The sequence below is a fragment of the Eptatretus burgeri genome, chromosome 6, assembly GCF_056783735.1.
Source record: "Eptatretus burgeri isolate ZD-2024b chromosome 6, Ebu_testis_v1, whole genome shotgun sequence".
In the NCBI taxonomy this organism is placed as follows: domain Eukaryota; kingdom Metazoa; phylum Chordata; class Myxini; order Myxiniformes; family Myxinidae; genus Eptatretus; species Eptatretus burgeri.
Window position 1 is genome coordinate 79844850 of NC_140966.1, and position 24719 is coordinate 79869568.

At 48.9% G+C, this 24719-nt stretch overlaps 1 protein-coding gene and 1 pseudogene across 1 annotated transcript in view; one reads left to right on the forward strand and one right to left on the reverse strand.

Moving 5' to 3' along the window:
• Nucleotides 1-21673, reverse strand: part of GPR19 (G protein-coupled receptor 19) — a 48011-nt gene extending 26338 nt beyond the window's left edge. Inside the window, exon 1 of the mRNA XM_085885825.1 lies at nucleotides 21380-21673. Within this exon, the coding sequence (XP_085741951.1) occupies nucleotides 21380-21556 (177 nt within the window). The 5' untranslated portion in view covers nucleotides 21557-21673. The remainder of the gene's footprint in view (nucleotides 1-21379) is intronic.
• Nucleotides 1683-8018, forward strand: LOC147025147 (uncharacterized; annotated as a pseudogene).
• Nucleotides 21674-24719: the final 3046 nt, after the last annotated feature.

Sequence of the window (24719 nt, forward strand, 5' to 3'; positions counted from 1 at the left end):
ACGGAGTTGCTTCTGCTCGATCGTTAGCAGCTTTGGCACGAACTTCGCTGAGATTCTCCTTAAGCCCAAATCCTCAGTCACAATGGAATGAACGGATCCAATGCTGACGCCCACCTCGTCTGCAAGTTCTCGGATCGTGATTCGACGATCCTGCATCAGCAGGGTCCTCACTTGGTCAATGACGATCTCATTTCAGGATGTTGAGGGCCTACCAGAACGTGCTTCACTTTCCACTGATGTGCGACCATCTTTGAAGCGGTTGTACCACTCTTTTATCTGTGTGGTGCCTATTGCTCCGTTCCCGAAGGCCTGTTGAATCTTGCGGATCGTTTCCACTTGGGAATCGCCAAGCTTTACACAAAATTTGATGCAGTAGCGTTGTTCAAGTTTTTCCGTCATTTTGTCAAAAACGAAAATCCGACGGCTCTCACTTACACTTCCTCACTCATCGGCGGTCTGTCGGCGACTGACAGCTTCTGCAGGCGGGAAAATATTCACGCATACGGATTAGGATCGCCTTCATGCGTGCACCGAACCACGCCTCCCTAGCTTCATTTGTTTACGCACGAAAAATTAAGGTTGGATACTTTTTGAACACACCTCGTATACGCCAAGTTTCAGGAAGTTTCGATGAAAACTGTAGGCTGTGAAACAAAAATGTCCACAAGAACAACAACGGGAGTAAGACTTGGAGATCCTCCACGAGGATCTAAAAAATTCAAGTCGTCGGATCTGGATCCAGATTCGGATCTTCACCCAAATCTAATCAGTTCGGCCTTGTCACACACCCAAGCTGCCCCCCTAAATTTCATCCAGATCCATCCACAACCTTTTAAGATATCTTGCAAAGAAACAAATAAACAGACACAAACACAGGCAAACAAAGAGAAAGGGTGAAAACAAACTTCCTTCCACTTTCGTTGGCAGAGGTATTGAGACAGTTGAAAGGTGATTTTCAACCAATCAACTGAAAGTGACATATACTAGCCACTGATGAATCGGCTCTGCAAACACAATCTCTTTCTTCGCTTCAACGAGATGAGCTCAGGAAATATTACTGAACCATTTGTGTGGATATAATGTGTATATCATCATATAATGTAATATAATGCAATACAACATATAACGTGTGTATATAACATGCAATATGTCACGTATAACATGTGTGGATATAATATTGTTGTGGTTCTGCAAAACCACATGCCTCCAAGGCAACGGCACCCAACATACAGTGATCCCCAGGCAGTTATTTTGTTTGTCTTCATGCAGCCAGACCTTCCCCTCATGTCTCGTGGGTTAATGGGACGAAGTGTGTTGCGTGGGTCTAATAGCTAGGTCTAATTATATCTCTATCTTCTATTCTGATTTCTATTCCAACCCTTTCCTTTCAGCCATGGTACAAATCAAGCAAGCAAGCAAACACACCACACAGCCTCCCGTGGGAGAATCAGCATAAGAACAAACACAATATACGGCATGCGCATGGAGCGCCATTTCATTCAAATCTACACGCAAATTTCCAACGGCATCTCACCTTGCTCAAGAAAAACTAACCACTTCTACCACCGACACCTCACGCATACGGGAAAAATGTTCCTGCACCTCCTCGTACCTCCGCATCGCTACAATTCACCACTAAACAGAGGCGTGCTGCACGGATCGAGCTGTACTCCAACCGCGTGATGCGGGGACGAGCAACGGACCTTCATGGTGCCGGCCGCATCTCGTCGGGAATATTCTGGGTGAGCACACGGGATTGATGCGACTCTCGGCCAGTCGCCAGAACATGGCAAGATGGACAGCAAGGAAGGGTCGCGGGAAGAGCAATCCAGGAGTTTGGTATGGAACTCTGGGCCATGTCAGGCTGGATGTGCGACTGAGACTGCTTCCAGCCCCAGGAGCCTCGCAGGGCATGGCTCGGGTCGCTGTGGCTCAATAGAGAAGCGAGATTTGCATCAGCCTGTCACTTCACCCTTCACCCAAGCTTATAAAAGGTGGATCACGGAGCCGCTCGCTCTCTTCTTCGCCTCTCGACTTCACCCTCTTCTTCACTGCTCCTCGTTGTCTCTGCCGTCGCTGGCTCTTCACTCGCGGTTGGTGTGCGACTGAAACGTGCTTAATCCGCAGGACCAGTGCAGAGCGCACATTGCCACGAGCACTGACAAAGTGACTAAGCCAGAGATAATGCGCCAACTCTTGAGGTGGGAACACTCAAGCGGAGCATCCCACGGAGGTACACGCTCCACTAACAGACCCTTTTTTGCCGACGAAGTAAGGGATCTTTTGCCTCACGAATCTTCTCTCCTCTCTCTTTCCAACCCTCTATCTCGTCCCCTTTGTATGCACAAACGAGCATCCATAACTGACTTGCAATCACAGTTTCCTCTGGCTCAAGACCGTACCCCCCCCCACCATATTGCACTACACCACACCTCCCACTCTCACACCTTAGACACCAGTATTTCTCCCTCATACCTCCTGCTAAGCATACTGGGTTGAGTTGGTCAGCGACCGCGCCAGGTATTACGAGGACATTTATCCTCGTTTGCTCTCTTTCTTTCTGGCCACCTAATCTTCCGTGTGTGTGTGTGTGTGTGTGTGTGTGTGTGTGTGTGTGTGTGTATGTGATGGTGCTTGTTGTAGCATAAGTTAAGATTGTAGAAGTGATAATGGAATAAGTCTGCTCTGTGCCTGCTTTTGTAAATTGCTTGCCTTTTGCCACACCCCACAAATTCCTTGCTATCCCTGCTGTATGTACGAATAAACCCAATTCACTGTGCCACATACCTTTCCTCACTTGATCGTAAATAAATGCTTTGTGTAGAAATGTTCCAGCTGGTTTTCCTCTTTTCCTTCATTGGTCCAGCATGGTTTGTATCATAGCCTAGGCGGATGTTATTCTCCAACGATCTGTTTTTCTAGCTGGTACGTCCTTGGGCAGTTATGCTCGGCTGCTTCTGATCCAGTAAGGTGATCCGGTTTGAACAAGGCATACCAAGGGCGTGTCCCCTGGTAATTAGATCACGTGACCATTAGGTAAATGGTATATATTAGACGGAGCACCGTAAGTCATGTGGTCGAGTTATTGGCGTTCATGGTCAATTAGCGACCCACTGCGTTACGAAGTTATTTGTGTGCAATGGCTGGAATTTTGTAGTCGGGTGGGAACCCGAGGTAGCTTCCCCCCTCATGGTCTTCTCACCCCCGATGCCTGGTCCGCAACAATATGTATATGTCACGTATAATACGTGTATACACTCATGAGCCAAAACATTACGACCACCTCCCTAATATGTTGTTGGTCCTCCGTGTGCCGCCAAACCAGTGCCGACCCACTGAAGCATGGACTCTACAAGACCCCTGAAGTTGTCCTGTGGTATCTGGCACCAAACCATTAGCAGCAGATACTTCAAGTCCTGTAAGTTGCAAGGTGGAGCCGCCATGGATCGGACTTGTTGGTCCAGCACATCCCGCAGATGCTCAATCGGATTGAGATCTGGAGAATTTGGAGGCCAGGGCAACACCGTGAACACTTCATCATGTGTTCCTCAAACCATCCCGAACAATGGTGCAGTGTGGCAGGGTGCATTTATCCTGCTGAAAGAGGCCACTGCCATCAGGGAATACCATTGCCATGAAGGGGTGTACCTGGTCTGCAACGATGTTTAGGTAGGTGACACGTGTCAAATTGACGTCCACATGAATGGCCGGACCCAGTGTTTCCCAGCAGAACATTGCCCAGAGCATCACACTCCCTCCACCGGCTTGTTGCCTTCCCACAGTGCATCCTGGTGCCATCACTTCCCCAGGTAAACGGCGCACATGTACACGGCCATCCACCTGATCTCAAATAAATGGGGACTCATGGGGACCAGGGGACCAAATGGGGACCAGGCAACCTTGTTCCACTGCTACAAGGTCCAGTTCCGATGCTCGTACGCCCATTGTAGGTGCTTTCGACAGTGGACAGGGGTCATCATGGCCACTCTGACAAGGTTACGCAGCAGGGTGCGGTGCACTGTGGATTGTGACACATTCCTCCCGCGACCACCATTAAAATTTTCTGTGACTTGTGCCACAGTGGACCTTCTGTCGGTTCGGACCAGATGGGACAGCCTTCGTTGCCATCGCACATAGATGAGCGTTGGGCGCCCAACACCCTGTTGCCAGTTTGTGGTTTGTCCCTCCGCAGACCACTGTCGGTAGGTACTCACCACTGCTGACCGCACCCCACACCCCACAAGCCTTGCCGTTTCAGAGATGCTCTGACCCAGTCGTCTGGCCATAACAATTTGGCCCTTGTCAAAGTCACTCAGGTCTTTACTCCTGCCCATTTCTCCTGCATCCAACACATTAACTTCAAGGACTGACTGTTTACTTGCTGCCTAATATATCCCACCCCTTGACAGGTCCCAATGCAACAAGATAATCAATGTTATTCACTTCACCTGTCAGTGGTCATAATGTTTTGGCTCATCAGTGTATAGAACATATGCAAGATGTCACATATAACTGGACTGGTCGCTCTGATGGTTACCATACTCAAAGGGTTGCTGTAGCTGTGTCCAATAAACTGACTCCCATGATAATTGAGGACTTTGAGGTAACACCAGTCAATGAGCGTATTATGAGACGAAGCATTATTCACTCCTTGGGTGTCGTTTCCCTGGTCTCTGTGTATGCTCTGACTGATACAAGTGATATCACTGTGAAGCAAGCATTTTATGCCACGCTCTAGTCTCTGGATGATCAGTGCCCCCAGGCAAGAAACGCTCCTCATCTTGGAGGATTTCTCCAGAGTCTCATCGTGTTAGTCATGCATATCTTTAAGGTTCTCGAGTGTTTTGGATTTGGTCCCAGGTTTACCTCCCTTATAAAAATTTTTTAAAATGGCATTTCCTCTACTCAGAGTGAACTCTGAACTGACTTCACTTGTAAAGGTTGGAAGGGGTATCCGTCAAGGATGTCCTTTATCTGGCATTTTGTACTCCAACTATTGAGCCTCTCCTAATCAAAGTGCGCAGTTTAACTGGATACACAAATCTTCAGATAAAACCTGTGAAAGTTTCTGCCTATGCTGACGATATATGTGCCATTGTACGCACCAGCAAGGAGATGGAGAAACTGGTGGACTGCTTGAGCTATTATGATTTAGCTTCTTCAGCCGCAATGAACTGGAACAGGCACTGTGGACAAGTGCCTGTTCTTCCGGAATGCCTCAACTGGTCCAACAACAGAATGAAGTACCTTGGTGTTTTCATCGGTGATGCAGCAACACAGGCAAATAATTGGGAGGGTCTCGCTGAAGCTCTCGAACAAACATTGCTGAAATGGAAAGGCTTACTGACTCTGCTGTCTTATCAAGGCCAAGTCCTGGTTATCAATAACTTTGCAGCATCCCTACTGTGGCGCAGGATCAAAGCCATACCGCCTCCTGAACATTTTTTTGTCGAACATAGAGAAAACCATAATTAAACTTTTTCTGGAGTGGAAAACACTGGCTTTGTCCACAGATACTGAATCTTCCCTTGGAGGAAGGTGGACAGGGTTTGCATAATTTGCATAATTTCAAAATGGCCACCAAACAAGCTCTCATTAAGACATCAGGCAATAAAGACATGGTAAGTGTTATAAGAAGTCCGATTATGCATTTGTATCTGGATCTTTGGTTTCACCATTATGAAAGATAGTAGCAATAAATGTAATCATTGTACTTCTTTGAATTGATTAATTTACATAAATCCAAGTTGGTGGCACAATAGAGACAGCTGAAGATGACAATGGTTGTTTGCATTGCCAGGCATCATTAATACCAGTCAGTTATTTCTGTATCACACATATTCAAGAAGGTGCTGCCATCTGCATTGAGATAATGAAACTACATCTTGAAGCCATGTGCATTTCTATTCAGGAAGCAGACATTGTTTTGGATCTGTTCCTTAATTGTTTCACGAGTTTGCCATTCATGGAAACTGTGTCTGTGCCTTGTCTGATGAAAGGGTGAGTTTCTGTGCAAAAGCCTGAATATGATTTATACTGCTGTATTTATATCATTTTAATTTTTGGGGGCCTTTATCTTTTCCTGATCCTTCCAATTGGTCAATATCTATTGTGTTTGGAACCACGGCTCATGATACTCCAAAGATCATTTCATCGGTGAAGGCGAGACACCAGATTATTGTCGTAACTCTAGCACGTCCATGATTGCTCTTGGTCATCTTGTGGCACTCGAACAGCACTGTAAGACCTAATTTGAGTGAAATAGGCCTTCAAAAACGAAAGGGGCCCAAGACCAGTTAGCGGTGCCCTCTTTCTTTTTTTTTAGCTTGCTGAACCAAATTCCCAACATATTTGATGGAGAAGGATGTTGAAAATGGCCTGCATTCTAAAGCTTCATGAAAAGTGTATCTCTGCTTATTGGTCTTTCACATTTATATTTACAGGGTCCAGTTGATGCCAGAAGTTGATGTGTGCAGCAAGTCTCGGATTGCAGCAAAGATCTGTTGTTAACGATGGAGTCTGTAACACTCTCAGCACCAACCGAAGACATTTCGTTTGATGTGACTAGATGCATCATCTGCCAGAATAGCTCAGGTGATAAAACTGTTAGCACAATCAATGGCCGCAAAAGGATACGAGAAGCAAGTGACATCCACAATGACCAAGTTTCCAAGCGACTTAAGCTGGTTAAAGGAGATGAGTTTGTTTATCATCTGACCAATGACTGTTTAAAAAAGTACACCATTAAATCTCTTCTCGGTAGAAAAAAGAAGAGTCTCGCTAAATGCCAAGACCCTGCGGTATCTGAGCAGAACGAAGGAGAGGAAAAAGGTAGAAGTACTCGTTCCCAGGCTGTCCGCCATCCACCAAATACAGAGACGACCACGACAGCCTAACGGCAAGTGAACTGGATTATCTGTGACAGTAAATCGCACAAACAACAGTGCACTTAATATCGTATTTGTGAATCTAGCCGTGCTTTATCCTTTCTAGCAGCGACAAACTTCTTTCAAGATGACGTCTTCACCCGAACTTGTGACCTTCAAAACCCGCATTCTGTACTACCACAAGGCTTGTATGACTCTCGCGACAAAGCCTTGCAACCAAAAGTGTCTAAAAAAACAGGTTACATGGAATCAGGTTGCTAAAGAGTTGGAGCAAGGCTTAAAAGATGGCAGGGGTTACGAACTTTGTGTTATCAGAGATATTGAACAATATTGATGAAAAATGTAACTTTCGCAATAGAGATGTAAAAGTTTTCTTAATGAATCAGTTTGGTAGTGAGATTGATTTTACATATCCCAGTGCTTTGAACAAATCAATGATGGTATTCAGTGTTGCAAATAATGTCAGTTCAGCGTATTCGTTCTCTTGATCTTGTGCAGGTATTTCCCAATATGATCAGGAAGGCTCCAGGTGATTATGATTTTGGCCTTGACGATAGCTTTTGTGATGCACAAGATCTTAAACATGCATTGAGTACGATGACTATCCATGAACCTGTACTACGTTTTTTCAGTCATTTGTATAATTTCAATCCTGAAACCTACAAATAAACAGCAGACACCCTCATGAAAGAGGAGAAGCATACCACTGAAATGCTTGATGATGATACAGATGCTGAAAGTGCGATCCAAGCAACCCAGCCATTGGATGGCAAACTCTCCCCCCAACGTTGCAGAAAGGTACAGTCACTTTATCAGATAATGTACTATGTACACCACAGTGGGAGAATGAGAACACCTTTGCATATTATGAATGCAGAATCTGTTCATGCTCTGGGACATGGAGGCAAAATTGTGACCCAAACCTTGAACCATGAAGGACTTGCCATCAGCTACCCAGAACTTCGGAAGTATCAACATGACCTCGCATCATTCACAGCGCGGCATAATCAAGATTGTGTTGTATTACCATTATCAGGAATGCAGAATGTTACTTGGTCAAATTGCTGGACCTGGAACAGTGCTGTTTTCGCAAATTGTCCTCTCTTTCGGTGGGTGTTGCTTTCGTACTGAGACGTGGGCTCACCCCTGAGTAATGTCTCTTCCAGGAGATTGTTAAAGGCTGGTTTATCTCTCTTGAACTAGTCATTAACAATTCCATTTAATTTTATTTAATGTGTATATTGTTGTGGTTACCAAATTCGCAAACCACCATTCAGGTCCCTTAAGTGAGATATCTCGGTAAGTATATGTGTAGTTAGGCCCAAACCCGTTGTCTAGTGGGAATACATGTCATTTATGCGTGCTGCGACTCTTCAGGATAGCCGTTTTTCTTTTACTATCTTTATTTTGGACCAACCGCCATTATTACCACCACCAACCACGTCTCAACAGTCGTCACAACATCAACCACCCACCACAACGCCGCTTCACCACAACAGCCACGACCTTTACCGTCACACCTCGCAACCGTCGCATCGCCACCGTTCTTGCGCCGCTTGTGGGTATCGGTATTGGACTCGTGCAGGGCGCGCGCCGAACAGCGTGTACAAAACCACGGACTTTCCGCTCCAAAAACGGATCAAAAACGACTCACGCCCACTTTTGTTCCGTCCAATCGGTGAGCAAGGGGCGATTTGGCCCCGCCTCCAGGGCGTTGGAGGGCGGTCACTATATGCAAATTCATGGATCAAAAAGCATTCACGCCCACTTTTTCTCGGGCCAATGGGGAGCGAGGTGAAAGGTCGAAGGCAGGGGGTCAAAGGCGAAGCCACGGGGCTTATACAAGCGGCTGCGTTCGTCAGAAAAGTGTCGTGTGTGCGTTGGAGGGAGTTCGCAGGAGGAAGAGTTCGGAGTTGGAGTCGGAGCGAAGAGGACGGAGCTGTGGAGAGGCGGCGGCGGCGAAGGCAGACGAGGGGGTGCTCGCGTCGGTGCCGGGAGCTGCACACCAGGGAGGCCGACGGCGCGACCTGGTCGAGGTGGAGACGCTCGTCGCAGGACCCGAGACAGAGTAAAAATCCTCCTTTCCCCGAGCATCAGCAACCCCCTCCTGTTTCCCCCCGCACTGAGATAGTGCGACCAAGGGGGCCCCCTTCCCACCCCCTACCAGACACTGTCCGTGAGGCCCGCGGAGTTGAGGCACCACCGCCGCTCCGCGTCTCATCACCAGACGGGTAGGCCCGACACGGTCTCGGCCCCAGGCCCGCCTACCCCCTCATCCTGGAGGGTGGTTCTCTTTTCTTTTGCTTTGGGAATGTGTGTTGTCGGCGCCGTCTGTGAAGTAAAATTGTATAAGTGTTGCCGTGTGCTCGCGTAGTCGGTATTATATCTGCATTGTCGCATTTGCTTTTTGTCTTCTTTTCTATGTGCTTTTGGTGGAATTGTATATGTGTGCTTTCCGTTCATCGCGAATAAATGTGCTTTATGTTGAACTGTTTCCCGCTTCGCTTCGTCATTTCTTTCATTGAATCCTCATCTTGCTTTGCGTAAAGGGTTGGTAGTGGGCTGAATACGCCCAATAATTAATCGAACCGTCGAGGCCGACGATAACACCGCTCGGTTATCCCGATAGTACGGAACGGGTCGCTTAAGTGGCCCGTGTCCGAAGTCGACCTGCGGCGAGGTGCGATCGCCCGGTCTACCCTCCGTGTGGGTACTTAGGTAGGTCGAATTTGGCGAGCAACCCTATCCCACGCGGGGGCCGATTGGCTCGATCGCGGTGAGACCGAAAGGTCCACCCGTGACTGGTTCCCGGCGTTAGTCCGAGAGGGTCACGACTGGATTGTCCGTCCGGTGGGCGACGTGCCGCGAATCCGTAACACTGGTGTCAGGTCGTGCGATACAAATCCATCGCCCTCATCGCGGCACTGGTATCGGAGAACAGGAAAACGGGCTCTCCTGTCTCCAGCTAAATTCACGGGAATCGGTCCAGGGGTGAGAGAAGCGACCCCCGATTCCCTCCAAATTACGAGCGAGCGAAATTAACCCTTCACGAGAAGCAAGATGGCGTCTCAAGGCGAGCGGGAGCCGGGGGTATTAGAAATGGATGTAGAATGTGTAGGATCCATGGCCCAGGATGGAATGCCCGTGCAGGAACATGAACTCGTCCAACTGAACCCAGAGCCCGAAATAGGTGCGGCAGCGGCCGCGGTGTATGACACCTCCCCTCCCCCTCTCCACCAAAACCCTTCCCCAACCCCTGCCGAAACAGCTCACCCAAGCGCACCCGACATGGCCCAGCTATTCGCCATGCTGGCGGCAATGACAGCGAGGATGGATGCGAATACACAACAAATAATCGAAAACATGGATGCAAACACAACTGAATTTATAAACGAAATAAAAAGCATGAACGAAAAGATCGATGCGAGTACACAGCAAATGAAGGAAGAAACGAAAAAGCTGCGGGGTGAGACGCAGAACATGGGCCGATGCCTGCAGGCGGGCATGAAGGCCGTGACCAGGGAGCTGGGAATGGCGACTCCACGTGTGGGAGCAAACGAGCTGGAAGGGGGTGCAACGGCTGACAGGCCCGCGGTGGAGGCGGGTGAAAAAATAATTCGGGGGGCGTGTTGGGCGAGGGTCGTGACGATGACCGAAAGGGAAAAATTAAATTGGGAGACCAAAACGTGTGAGACGAGACACGAGGTGACGACAACGGAAATAATAGTGGAGACAAGGGAGGTAAAGGGTGAAGAGTTGGCAGAGACACGGGAGATAGGAACGATAGAGGGAAGACTGCACGATGAAGACGGGGTAAGTGACGCACACACACACACACGGAGGTAGTGGAGGACAATGGGGGTGAGCTGGTGGACTGGGTGGAGGCCCGGTGCGAGCAGCTGGATGGCCTCCTCCAGGAACGAGGGGAGGGAGTATGCCCCCTTGAGGCGAGTCACGACCAGGTGAGTTCGGTCGTGCTTTGCGAGGTTGAGGGGACGAGTGCTGCGAACAGGTGCACGGAGAGCTTGGGGGGTATAGAGGCCCCGGAGACCCTTGTGGGGACACGAATCCCCAGTGTGGTTGTCCCTGTGTGTGTGGTGCAAGGTGTGAGTGCGTCCCCGTGTGTGGAAGCGACCCCGTGTGTGAGTGGTGTGGTGGCGATGGTGCCGGAGTACGTGCTTCCCAGCACGCCGAGTGTGGGTGAGGCACCGTGTGTGAGTGAGGCCGTGTGTGTGGATGAAACGGCCAGTGTGGATGAGGCACCGCGGGTGTGTGCCCCCGCGTGTGTGAGTGAGGCACGGTGTGTGGATGAGGCACCACGAGTGAGTGAAAGGCCGCGAGTGCGTGGAGCCACGTGTGCGAGGGAGGTAGCATGCGTGAGTGAACGGCCGAGTGCAAGGGAGACCGTGTGTGTGAGAGAGCGGTATGTGAGGGAGATGTCGGTGGGCATGCGGGAGCACGCAGCCGCGTCTCCCGGGGTGAATGTAATGGAATGGAGTGTGAGCGTCGTAACACGCAGGTGTGCGTGTGTCGAATGGCGACGACGACGACAGAGGAAAGAAAGCCGAGTAGCGGCTGTAGTTGTTTCGGGGACCGTGTCGGGTTCACCCTGCAGTGAGCACGCGGTCCGTGCTGTGCAACGCACGAGGCCGCCACGTGCTCGCTTGCGAGAGTGAAGTCCCGGTCCGGAAACGCACGCGGTGGATTTGCCGATCCCGCGGACGGACAAAGTTTAGGCAGTATTATGGATTTGGACCGGACGGGTTCTCCACGCGATCGTGTGTGTTAAGCTCCAACGGGCAAAGCACATGTGTTCGCGTGGGGAACCCCTCGAGACGTGGGGCTTGTTTTTTTATATGCGCACGGTGACGTCATGGCTGCACGTGGGGTTGGAATCCGGCAGGAGGGGTATCCCTGCCGGATGGTACCGTCCAAGGAGGGACGAGGAACACGTGCAGCTGCATGACGTCACGGGTAGGTGCAAAGTGCACGAGCGCGAGTTGCCGCGCTGGTGATGCGCATGAAAAAAAAAAAAAAAGCAAGCCTCACTTTCGGGTGCACAGGATTCCTGGGCAAGGGGTGGAAGACCCCCTTGACCAGGGGCACAGGATGGAAACTAGTTAGGGGGAAGGGTTAGCTTAGCTAGACCGACTTCATGGGGCAGGGGTAAGTCCTCATGGAGTCCGTGGAATGGATTAGGTAGAGGGATTTAGTGAGCTTTAGGTTGGGAAATAAAATGATTTATTTGAGGACATGGACAGACTTGTGAATGTGTAGAGGGGACGTAGTTTAGCTACGTAGTGTTAAAAGGAACGTGCTACTAGTTTAAGGGACGACGTGGGAGCACGAGTTAGTTAGGGGAGGAAGTTAGAAGGATGGCAGAGTTCAGCGGTGTGTGTGTTGAAGAGTTGTGAGGTGAGTACATGATGAGTGAGTGAGGCCAGCGGGTCTGTGTGTGTGGAGTGAATGGGGAATGCATGGTGCGATGAGTGATTGGGGGGAGGAGTGACTCCCGCCCAAGGGACCCCGGGGTCAGTGTAGACTGAGTTAGGGGGGTTAGTCAAATTGAAAAATGGAGGTCGTTTTGCTGTTGGTGGGAATGTAGGCTCGAAACCCATTTGGAGGGGTGCAGGAGCCCTGTTGACGGGCTTGGGAGCGTGGCTGCGAAAGGTGAGTATCGCTGAGTGGGTACCCCGGGCACCAGGCTAGTCGGCCGCGGTAGGCCATGGGCCCATGGGGGGCCGGGATAGAGTAGTGGGCACGGGTGCGCCTGCTTGGTGCGGGGGCCCGGGGCGCCATTAGCCGCATGGGCAGTGTTGTGGGCATGGGTGACCCTCGGAAAGGGGCCCGGGAAGCCAGCCTGCCACGTGTGCGTTTCAGGGGAGGTGCCATGGGGGGCACTCCCCGGTGTTAGGGAGCTGGTAGGCTCGGAGGCAGTGTAGTGCCCGGGGGTGCCATAGCGGGAGATTCGGCAGAGGGTCGTGCCTGCCAAAGGGGGCCACGTGTCCCAGCCATGAGACCGTGTGAGGGCACGGAGAGAAAATTGGGGGGCGAGGCCCGAAATTGTGAGGACACCAACACAGGCGACGGGAATCTGGGTTGTTAGAACCAATAGTTTAAGCGAGAGGCGCTTGTTGAAAGCCCCGGGGTAGTTTAACAGTTAAATGGTTAGGGTAGATTAGGAGATGTACCCCTCCGCACCATCCATCTCCTCGCTGTCGTTGTGGGCCGCTGGACCCACTTTGGTTATAGATCGCCGAACTCTGGGGAGGCCATTCTGAGGCTTGAGTTGGGCCTCGACACAGGACGCTAGCTCTCCTTTATTCCCCTCCGGGAAGGGAACGTAGGGGTTGGGAGTCGGCGAGGTGACAGGATAGGTTAGCCGAACAAGGACGATAAAGGGGGTTAGGGGACGATTTATAGTGGGGAGTTAAAAAAAAAAAATGAAGTTGGGGCTAAATTGGGGTTTGACAAATTAAGGGAGTGGGTATGTACAGTGACAGGCAAAGGCGATAGGTGGGAGGGAGACAGGTAGGTCGGTCCGAGCCCACCTTCCAAGTGGCCAGCACCACCGCACTCCCTCCACCAACCTCCACGGAACGGCAAAGGCTGGCCAACTTCATCTGCAGCTGCTGTGCTGCAAGGCCTGTGCCGGCTGGATCGTCTGCAGCTGCTGTGCTGCAAGGCCTGTGCCGGCCAGTTCATCTGCCGGCTGTGTTTGCCTGCAGCGGCCTTCTTCTGCGGGCTGTGTTTGCCTGCTGCCTTTGCCATGCCATGCCCACTGCCCAGGTTCACCAGCCCCGTTCAATTTTTGCTTTGCCCCCCCTGTTCATTGCCATGTGCGCCAGGATCAAGGCAACAGTTTGCAAGCTGCGAGAACTGCCCTGTTGGCAGCTACAACACGGGCCTGCAGTGGCAGCCCGTGCACCGTGTTTGTGTTCATCCATCCATTCGTTGTGTTCATTGCGTGTGCCACTTGAGCTGGCACGGAGACTGCATTTGTGCAGCCCATGCACCGTTGTGGTTCACTGCGTTCAGTTCAAACCATTCATCCATCCATTCGTTGTGCTCATTGCGTGTGCCACTTGAGCTGGCACGGAGACTGCGTTGTGCAGCCCATGCACCGTTGTGGTTCACTGTGTTCAGTTCAAAAAGGAAGGCCTTGGACTGCGTGTGAGCAGCCAGCCACGTTCCCTGTCACCTGCATTGTTTTGAGCCAGAGACTGCATGCGAGCAGCCTGGCTCCCTGCTAACTGCTTTTCTTTTTGCAGAATTCAGTGATCCTGGGCCATGGTTTAGTGTAAAATTTGTAAGTTAAGGTTAAGATGTACTGTAAATATGAGTGCGCCCCCGGCATGTCTGTCCTAGCGCCGGCAATTTCATTTAAGTCGTCCGTGTGAGTGAGTTTGTTTAGGTAGTTACGCAGCCCTCAGGTTATTTATTTTGGGGACACGAATACCATGAATGTCGCACTCAGGGATCCGTAGGTAAAATGTACTCGGGGAAAACTACACATGATGGCACATGAAAATTTGACGACTCGGGACGAATCTGTAAAAAGGGGAGGGGGTAGTGTTGTGGTTACCAAATTCGCAAACCACCATTCAGGTCCCTTAGGTGAGATATCTCGGTAAGTATATGTGTAGTTAGGCCCAAACCCGTTGTCTAGTGGGAATACATGTCATTTATGCGTGCTGCGACTCTTCAGGATAGCCGTTTTTCTTTTACTATCTTTATTTTGGACCAACCGCCATTATTACCACCACCAACCACGTCTCAACAGTCGTCACAACATCAACCACCCACCACAACGCCGCTTCACCACAACAGCCACGACCTTTACCGTCACACCTCGCAACCGTCGCATCGCCACCGTTCTTGCGCCGCTTGTGGGTACCGGTATTGGACTCGTGCAGGGCGCGCGCCGAACAGCGTGTACAAAACCACGGACTTTCCGCTCCAAAAACGGATCAAAAACGACTCACGCCCACATTTGTTCCGTCCAATCGGTGAGCAAGGGGCGATTTGGCCCCGCCTCCAGGGCGTTGGAGGGCGGTCACTATATGCAAATTCATGGATCAAAAAGCATTCACGCCCACTTTTTCTCGGGCCAATGGGGAGCGAGGTGAAAGGTCGAAGGCAGGGGGTCAAAGGCGAAGCCACGGGGCTTATATAAGCGGCTGCGTTCATCAGAAAAGTGTCGTGTGTGCGTTGGAGGGAGTTCGCAGGAGGAAGAGTTCGGAGTTGGAGTCGGAGCGAAGAGGACGGAGCTGTGGAGAGGCGGCGGCGGCGAAGGCAGACGAGGGGGTGCTCGCGTCGGTGCCGGGAGCTGCACACCAGGGAGGCCGACGGCGCGACCTGGTCGAGGTGGAGACGCTCGTCGCGGGACCCGAGACAGAGTAAAAATCCTCCTTTCCCCGAGCATCAGCAACCCCCTCCTGTTTCCCCCCGCGCTGAGATAGTGCGACCAAGGGGGCCCCCTTCCCACCCCCTACCAGACACTGTCCGCGAGGCCCGCGGAGTTGAGGCACCACCGCCGCTCCGCGTCTCATCACCAGACGGGTAGGCCCGACACGGTCTCGGCCCCAGGCCCGCCTACCCCCTCATCCTGGGGGGTGGTTCTCTTTTCTTTTGCTTTGGGAATGTGTGTTGTCGGCGCCGTCTGTGAAGTAAAATTGTATAAGTGTTGCCGTGTGCTCGCGTAGTCGGTATTATATCTGCATTGTCGCATTTGCTTTTTGTCTTCTTTTCTATGTGCTTTTGGTGGAATTGTATATGTGTGCTTTCCGTTCATCGCGAATAAATGTGCTTTATGTTGAACTGTTTCCCGCTTCGCTTCGTCATTTCTTTCATTGAATCCTCATCTTGCTTCGCGTAAAGGGTTGGTAGTGGGCTGAATACGCCCGATAATTAATCGAACCGTCGAGGCCGACGATAACACCGCTCGGTTATCCCGATAGTACGGAACGGGTCGCTTAAGTGGCCCGTGTCCGAAGTCGACCTGCGGCGAGGTGCGATCGCCCGGTCTACCCTCCGTGTGGGTACTTAGGTAGGTCGAATTTGGCGAGCAACCCTATCCCACGCGGGGGCCGATTGGCTCGATCGCGGTGAGACCGAAAGGTCCACCCGTGACTGGTTCCCGGCGTTAGTCCGAGAGGGTCACGACTGGATTGTCCGTCCGGTGGGCGACGTGCCGCGATTCGAGTTACGTGGCCGTCAGCACGCCGGCGGGCGCGAATCCGTAACAATATTATCAAAAATATTATCATAAATTGATCTGTTCGGGATACAGTAGTTCTGATCAGAGTGGATGAGATCACCAATTACCGTCTTCAACCGAATGGGCAACACTTTTGACAATATTTTGTCGTCCGTAAATAATACTGAGATCAGTCACCAGTTATTCATCTGCCGTAAATCTCCAGTCTTTGGTAGAAGAGACACCACCGCTCTTCTAAAAACTTAGAGGCAGATCTCCATTTACCAAAGATGATTCCAGGACATTCAATAACTCAGGGCCCAAAAGGTCCCAAAAAGCCAAGAAAAACTCTGCCGGTAAGCCATCAATTCCAAGCGCTTTCCCCGAGTTCAATCCAGCAAGGGCCATCAATTCCAAGCGCTTTCCCCGAGTTCAATCCAGCAAGGGCCTGTGTTTGCTCAGGCAATGTGATTGGTGAGTCCAAGTTTAGGCACTGGGGCTCATTGATGGAAGGAAAGTGAGAAGTTAAAATTTCCATAGTTTGCTCACAACCAGTATGTTTTGCATAAACTTTTGAAAAATAATCTCTAATGCACAACCGTGCATCACTGGAGTTAACAACCATGTTTCCTCTTTAGTCAAGCAGAAAAAAAAACGGTCTTTTGTAATTTGTTGACAAAATCCATTTGGAAAAAGGATTTGCTGGGAGTATCTAAAACCTTCATGTTGTTTATCCTTAATCTGATTAACATCCCTGCTGCTTTCTCTTGCGTCAGTTCTCTCAATTGGGTCCTCTTTGCAACGAATATCCTTTGGTCTCTCCTGTTTCCATATCTGGCCACTTTACTCTCTAACTGTATGATATCAGCTTCTAACAGAGCCATTGTATTTTTAACATTGGTAACATTTGAAACAAAATGCTGACAAAACACTCTAATCTGTGCTTTTGTGTTGTCCCACCATAACTCTAATAAAGAAAAAAAGGCTGTTTTTGAGAGTTGGATAGCCCAAAAGGTATAGAAGCCTTTTTTAAACGAAGTATCCTTAAGAAGATTGGTGTTGAATATCCAGTATGTACTTTTATGTGAGGGTTGAGGGAAAAAAGAGGCCCATGGTAAGTAAATGATGATCGGAAAACAAGGATGGAAAATGAACTGGAGAGAAAATAGCATTCCTGAAATGCGAGTTTATGTACCACCGGTCAAGTCTCGCAAAGGATGCTCTCCCGTTAGCCCAATGTCCCCACGTATATTGAGATTTGTTGGGGTGACACAGCCTCCAGGCATCTAACAAACCTATTGCCGGAAAAAAAAATAGACAAATCTGCATAGGAGTCGGGGTGAGTTTCTGCTGTATTTCTGTCTAATAAAGGTTTGAAGGTACAATTAAAATCACTCCTCATGCAAATACAATCATTGAGATCAATTGAGCAAAAGTGTCTGATTAAAGACAAAAAGAAGGCTCTTCGTTCTGCACTCTCACTGGGCGCATACACATTGAATAGTGTAAAATGGAAATGATTGATGACCCGTTTTAGAGAGATGAACCGACCTTTGATAACCTCTTGGAAGTGGCATGATTTAGGTACTCGTCCAGGTCTGAATAAAAAGGCCACACCAGCAGAAGAAGAAGACAAATTACTAAAGAAGCACTGTCCCTTAAAGAGGCAACACCAATCAAACTCCACATCTTCAGTTATGTGCGTTTCCTGGAGTAAAAGTACATCTATTTGTTTACGATCAAGCAAACTTTTCACTTGAACCTGGCAGTTGTGACTTGCACCTCTGCCGTTCATATTTAAGGTTCCAAAAATGATCTTTTTCATGGTTTATCCAAAGGCTTGAGCGGTTGCTGAGAAATTTCAGTCCCCGCTTTTGTAACAACCTTTCGAAGACGAAGAAACTGTGACTTTGTTAACTTGAACTCATCAGGCTTCCTAATGATGTCTTTTTCAGCAATCAAATTTCAGCAATTCAAATTAAATCAGGAAGATGATCTTCAATGATCACATTTCAGTGTCGATACGTTTCATTCAGAAAGGCAAGAATAAGTTGTGGGGCTATGTATGACTGATACGATGAAGATTGAGACAATTCAGTCACCTCAGCTTCGTCATCTGATTCTTTAAAAATCAGACCCACCCCCACCTGGATCATATAAATCAGTCTGAGCAGTCACTCTTTCAGGTTCTGGCAAATCTGAAGATTTGCCAGAATGTTCCTCAACTTCACTCCGGTTCTCAGTACATTCAACCGGAGCAGTAACCTCGGTTTCTTGCTCTTGGGAGCTGATATTCACTGGCTCAGTTGAATAACCAGGATAATGAGTGGGATTTTGTATCAATGAAGGAGTAGTAAGGACTGAAACACCCCCATTCTGCTCGGTCTCAGCAGGAAGTGCTGGTGACGACTTGCTTATGAGCTTACCATCAACATCAGCCTCACCACCTGCTTCACTTGTCAAATTTCCAGTGTTGCACAGTAATCCTTGAAAATCATTATCTTCATTAATCAATCCAAAATCATTCTCCCGAGTATCAATTCAGCTTGGAGAACCCTGAGTAACACATTGAGGTGCATCCTCAACTACACATTCTTCGTCCAAAACTACCTTTTTTACGGGAGAGTTGGAACTACTAATATCGGATGCTCTTCGTTTCTTTTTCACGGCAACGGGATCCTCCTCCATCTCCACACTACATGCAGCATCAGCAAACCATTTGGGTTGTCAGGGGGGGAATTCATTATCTCCGAAAGCTGAGATGTTGTCTTCTTTAGGATTAGGAACTGGAGTAAAACCCTGAGTCTTCTTGTGCGAGGAAACAACAGGAAGCATCTGGGTATTAGGAGTTACTCTTTTCTCTACTCTTGGAACCGGGGTAATATCTTTTTCACAGTCTGTGTCGTTATGACCTGCTTCACCACACTTTACACAAGATACTTTTGGACAAAACCTTTTCACATGTCCAAATACCCCACAGTTAAAAAAAATGTTAACGAGGCTGAAGTCGCATACATTTGGTACTCATAATTGTTCAAAGTAACTTTAACACGAAATGTTTAGACCCGTATCGTCACCTCGATCGGGAAGAACCATCTAAACCTGCCGTCGGAAACTCATAACATGTTTAATCCGTTCATCTCGAGCTCTTTATGGAATCATCAAGATTTTCGACACAACTGTTCCGTATCGTGACAGAATACACACAAGTTTGTCATTGGTTATAAACGGGGGTACATTTGATATAACAATTCTCATTGATGGGGTATGTATTGGCGAAGCCAATATAAAGAGACCAGTCTCTGTAGTTAACCTGTACTTACAACATCGTGAACAAATTTTTCATCAGACACAAAGACGACAATTTTCTTATTCATTTTCGATGCTGCTCTTACATTTTGATTCCCTATTATTTTCCCCACTGATAAAACAATGTCTTCGGTGGCAATTCCTTCAGGTGGAACATACACCAATCCATGCTTCCTTGTTAAATTATCAAACGCCTCAAACCGAGTGCGCCTCAAATTATCAAACGCCTCAAGTCTCTTCCCAACCCAACCAACTACACGGAGGTCCGCGCTTTTTAGAACCCGGAGGTCGGGGAGGAGCATTGCTGAAACCTGACGTCATTGTCCGAGCCGAGCATGCCGATTGGACCGGCCCTTCACGTGGTCCACCTTTCTGAGCGGGGTTTCAGCCAGAGGCTGGCCTGGCCCACCCACGTCTGGCCTTGGGAAGATGGTTGGCGGTGCAGCTTATCGCATGTGTCCAGCCGAACGTCAGGATTTTGCCTCTGATAATGAGTCGCTGGGTAGACGGTGGTACGCTGTGGCCAGCGAAACAGGGTAGCAAGCGAGATGAAGGCACCATGGATTGTCACGCTGTGGTAAGCGAGAAAAATTTACCTCAGCAGTGAAAAGAGGAAGAGTGGGAAGTGGAATTGACGGGAAAAATGATTTGATAACCTAACTAATATCCCATCGCAACGCACTCCCTTGTCTTCCCACTACACGAAAGGAAGGGGTCTATCTGCACGTATATTAATGGAATAACTGATCCTACCTATCCTACCATTTATTAAACATTAATCTATCCCCAGAGCTTTTCAACACGCCTGTCTCTTTAAACTATCAGTTCTAGCAATCATGATTCCCCTCGCCTGTGTTGGTGTTTGTTAATAATTTTGGCCTGGCGTACAAATTTTCTCCCGTGCTTTTTCACAATTTTGTGGCTGGGCAGCGTGGCTCAACTGGCAGGGCTACGAACTCTATCTTCGGCACCCCCGAGTCGCTGAGGCTGTCTCCCTGTGAACGTGGGGAATTCAGCCTACCTACGACCTATGTATATTCAGCCTACCTACTCCGTATGAACGTGGGGAAATGCCCTTCGTGGCATTTCCCAGTCGATGCCCACGTGGCATTTTGGTGCTCCGGGTCCCTTTCCCGTGGGTACCCATGTCCATTTCACTAAATCGGTCGCTTGGACCCATGGCCTACTCTGGCCGTAAACTTCGGTGCCTGGGGTGCCCTCAACTGAGTACGCATATTTCACCAGCCACGCTCTCAGCCGGTCAATAGCCTCCTGCACAATACAAAAGGTTTTGTGCCTTCATTCAACACCAACAACCAAACGACCTCCTTATGGTTAATTTAACGAACCCACTCATTTTTATAACACTACCCCCGGGTTCCCTTGGGTGGGATTGACTCCTCCCCAATGATTCATTCGCATCATGCATTCCACATTCATTCTATTCACACTCGGGCCCGCTGGCCCACGTTCACTCATTATGTTTCTTTCTTTTTTCACCCCCTTCTCACACCACCACTGACACTCTATGAGCTACGTTCCCTGAACTTGCTCGTGCTCCCCGTCATCCCTTACTCAAATGTACGTTCCATTTAATTATATCGCTAAGCTACGTCCCCATTACACGTTCCATGTCTGTCCATGTCTACAACCCATTCTAAATTCCATCCTAAATTCCCCCTAACTCGTGTTACCGGGCCCCATGGAGGACTGCTCATATCCCCATGAAGCCGGTTTATCTAACGCTAAACCCCTCCCCAAACTAATGCTCCTTTTCCCCCGCGTGAGGATGTTCGTTACATCCTGGACGGGCATCATGTACTCGTGGCAAGGCTCGACGAGCCTTGCGTCTCCAGGACGGCGGTTTACAGTACATTCGTCCCCTTCATTTAGCCGATACATGAGGCCATAACGTCACGCCGTTAATCGCATTACACGCTCGCTTTCGGGCCATCCACCACGTGAGCCACCGTGCGTTACCCACCTGGCCTTCGTGCTGCGCAATCCCCGTGGACATCACGTGCACACAGCCCGCTCCGCGAGGCCTGCCACGCACACAGGCCCGGCTGTGTCGTCCCCTGGACTCGCTCCGCGCGTCCTGCGAACACCACTCGCGGCGCGCAGCACGTCGGGCCCCGTACACGTGCTCACATGGGGCCATACTCTTGCCAAATTCACTCGATCCCTCAATTTGCCTCCATTTTATCCGTCCGCACTCTGGTCTTGTACCAGGCACGGAACGTTTCAGCGCCGACTTCCCATCACGCAATCGTCCGCGCTCGGGCCGTTCGCAAAACCCGGAACGGATCTCGCACACAGCGTCCCGCGGAGCCGGCGCGGTTCCGGAAATAATCCGTCAGTCTCATTCGGCTCGCTATTCCCGTCCGTTACACGACCCACGACTACCGTCTGGGTCGGTCCGTGCCCCAATTTCACACATGCCATGCCATTTGCACTCCACTCACGCTCCGACACACACTCCGGAACAATCACGCTGGGGTTTTGTGTTAGCCCACGAGATCCCGGGGCTTCTTTCCTCCCAAAGCTCGGCATGTGATCTTCCGCACCATGCAGCAGCTACACCTCGTACGGTCTTACCGGACTCACCTCGTCACGGCCTGCCCCGAGGGAGCATATCGTCTCCCCTTGTTCCTGTGGGAGGTTAATCCGACCCTCGCACTGGGTCCCAAAACATTCCACACGCGCAATCTCAATATCCCTTACCATTTCTATTTGTGTGTGCTCCTCTTTTATTTTGTGCAATTCCTTCACCTCTTTTAGTTTCTGCATCTCTTTCACCTCTTAATTCCTGGCTCTTTTTCTCTGCCTGTCTGATTTTACAGGTTTCTCTCTTGACTATCATCGTTTCACTCGTCACCTCGACCTTGCCCGTCGTCATCGCGGTCCAAACAGCCTCCACACTCCCCCTCAACTCAACTCAACTGATGTGCAGTTACTCAAGGACGCCAGGCGAAGCTTTTGGGAGCAATCGGATTAAAGGTCAAGGTCACGGTCACGAAAAGGTCAGAATCGTTTTTTCGTCATAACGCGGTCAATTTTTATCCGAACGAGATAAAACCAACACCAAAATGTTCATTACTCAATTCTACATTCTAGGCTATGCCACATGAAAGTGTGGCGTAATTACCCTTGGTAGCGGTTTGGGGTCAAAGGTCAAGGGGGTCACCACATAGCATTTATCATTGGGCACCGTTGTGGACAACATTACGCAAAAACCACTTAGCAAAATATCATGAAATTTTGTGGACTTGGTTGACATCATGAGAGGACAAACCGATTAGATTTTGGGAGCGATCGGATCAAAGATTAAGGTCAAGGTCACAAAAAGGTCAAAATCATTTTTTCGCGATTAAATTGTCAATTTTGTTTTGATTTACAGAAAATTAACTCCACAATGTTCAAAATTAAATTCCCCATCTTCTAATATGACACATGGTATAGTACTTTTGTCACCCAAGGCAGCGGTTGGGGGTCAAAGGTCAAGGGGGTCACCACAAAGCATTTTTCATTGGGCAGCATCGTGGACAACATTACGCAAAAACCACTTATTAAATTGTCATGAAATTTTGTGGACTTGGTTGACCTCATGAGAGGACAAATCGATTAGATTTTGGGAGCGATCGGATCAAAGGTCAAGGTCAAGGTCAAGGTCACAAAAAGGTCAAAATCGTTTTTTTGCGATTAAAGTGTCAATTTTGTTCCGATTTACATCATATTAAGTCCAAAATGTTCAGTATTCAAATCCCGATCCACTGATATAGCGTATGGTATAGTGTTTGCAAGCCTAGTTCGTCTGTGGAAGTCAAAATTCAAGGGGGTCACCAAAATGGAGTTTTTGATTGGGAAGCGTTGTGGACAACATTACACAAAAACCACTTTGCAGATTGTCATGAAATTTTGTGGATGTGTTTGGCATCACGAGAGAACAAATCGATTAGATTTTGGGAGCGATCGGATCAAAGGTTAAGGTCAAGGTCACAAAAAGGTCAAAATCGTTTTTTCGTGATTAAATTGTCAATTTTGTTTTGATTTACAGAAAATTAACTCCAAAATGTTCAAAATTAAATCCCCATCTTCTAACATGACACATGGTATAGTACTTTTGTCACCCAAGGCAGCGGTTGGGGGTCAAAGGTCAAGGGGGGTCACACAAATTCATATTTATATCGGAAAACGTTGTGGACAACTTAACGCAAACAAAAAAAAAAAACGCAGAGAGGCTTTAATTGTTTTGGATTTGTTTGGCATCATGAAAGGACAAATCCATTAGATTTTGGGAGCGATCGGATCAAAGGTGAAGGTCACAAAAAGGTCAGCATCGTTTTTTCATGATGAAAACGGTTAATATGTTTCCGATTTACATCAGATTAACTCCAAATTGTTCAGTGTCCAATTTCCCATCTTCTGAAATGACACAAGGTATAGTACTATTCTCACCCTTGGTAGCGGTTGTGGGTCAAAGGTCATGGGAGTCGCAAAATGCATATTTGTATTGAGATGCGTTGTGGACAACTTAATACAAAGGTAATAACTAGAATATATCTCTGTCTCTAAACTGTGTGTCTGTTGATGCAACAAGGGCCATAAGGGCCCTACCAAACTTAGTTACTAAGTAAAATACAACAAATTTTCATTAAGGAGACTTGGTATAGTTTGATATGCACATAGCTTCGCTCATGGTTTAGTAAAAGGAGTTTTACTTTCTTGTTTAATTAGACGCCAATTAAAATGACGTTTTTGTCCTCGCTCGGATTTGAAAACATGATCTACTTGATCCAGGTCGTGTCTGCGTGGTCAGTGACATTCGACCGAATCCGACCCTACATGCTACAGAATTCGGCACTCGGGACAACGAATCACCTAAAATTGTCATAATCGAAATAGTTCGAATAACAAAATCCTTTCACAAAATCCGGATCATGGACTTTAAATTTGCGAAATTCCCGAGCAGATTTCGTGGAATTTTAGTTCTTCATTTCACTCTCATGCCATGTTCAAACTAGTGGCTGCGGCGAAGGTATGCGCTCTACAAGTGCCCGTTCTAGTTTCTGTCAATTCGACGTCACATTTCCGCCTTCATTTCCTCCTGACCCGCCTTCATTTCCTCCTGACCCGCCTTCATTTCCTCCTGACCCGCCTTCATTTCCTCCTGACCCGCCTTCATTTCCTCCTGACCCGCCTTCATTTCCTCCTGACGCGCCTTCATTTCCTCCTGATCCGCGTTCATTTCCTCCTGACCCGCCTTCATTTCCTCCTGACCCGCCTTCATTTCCTCCTGGCCCGCCTTCATTTCCTCCTGACCC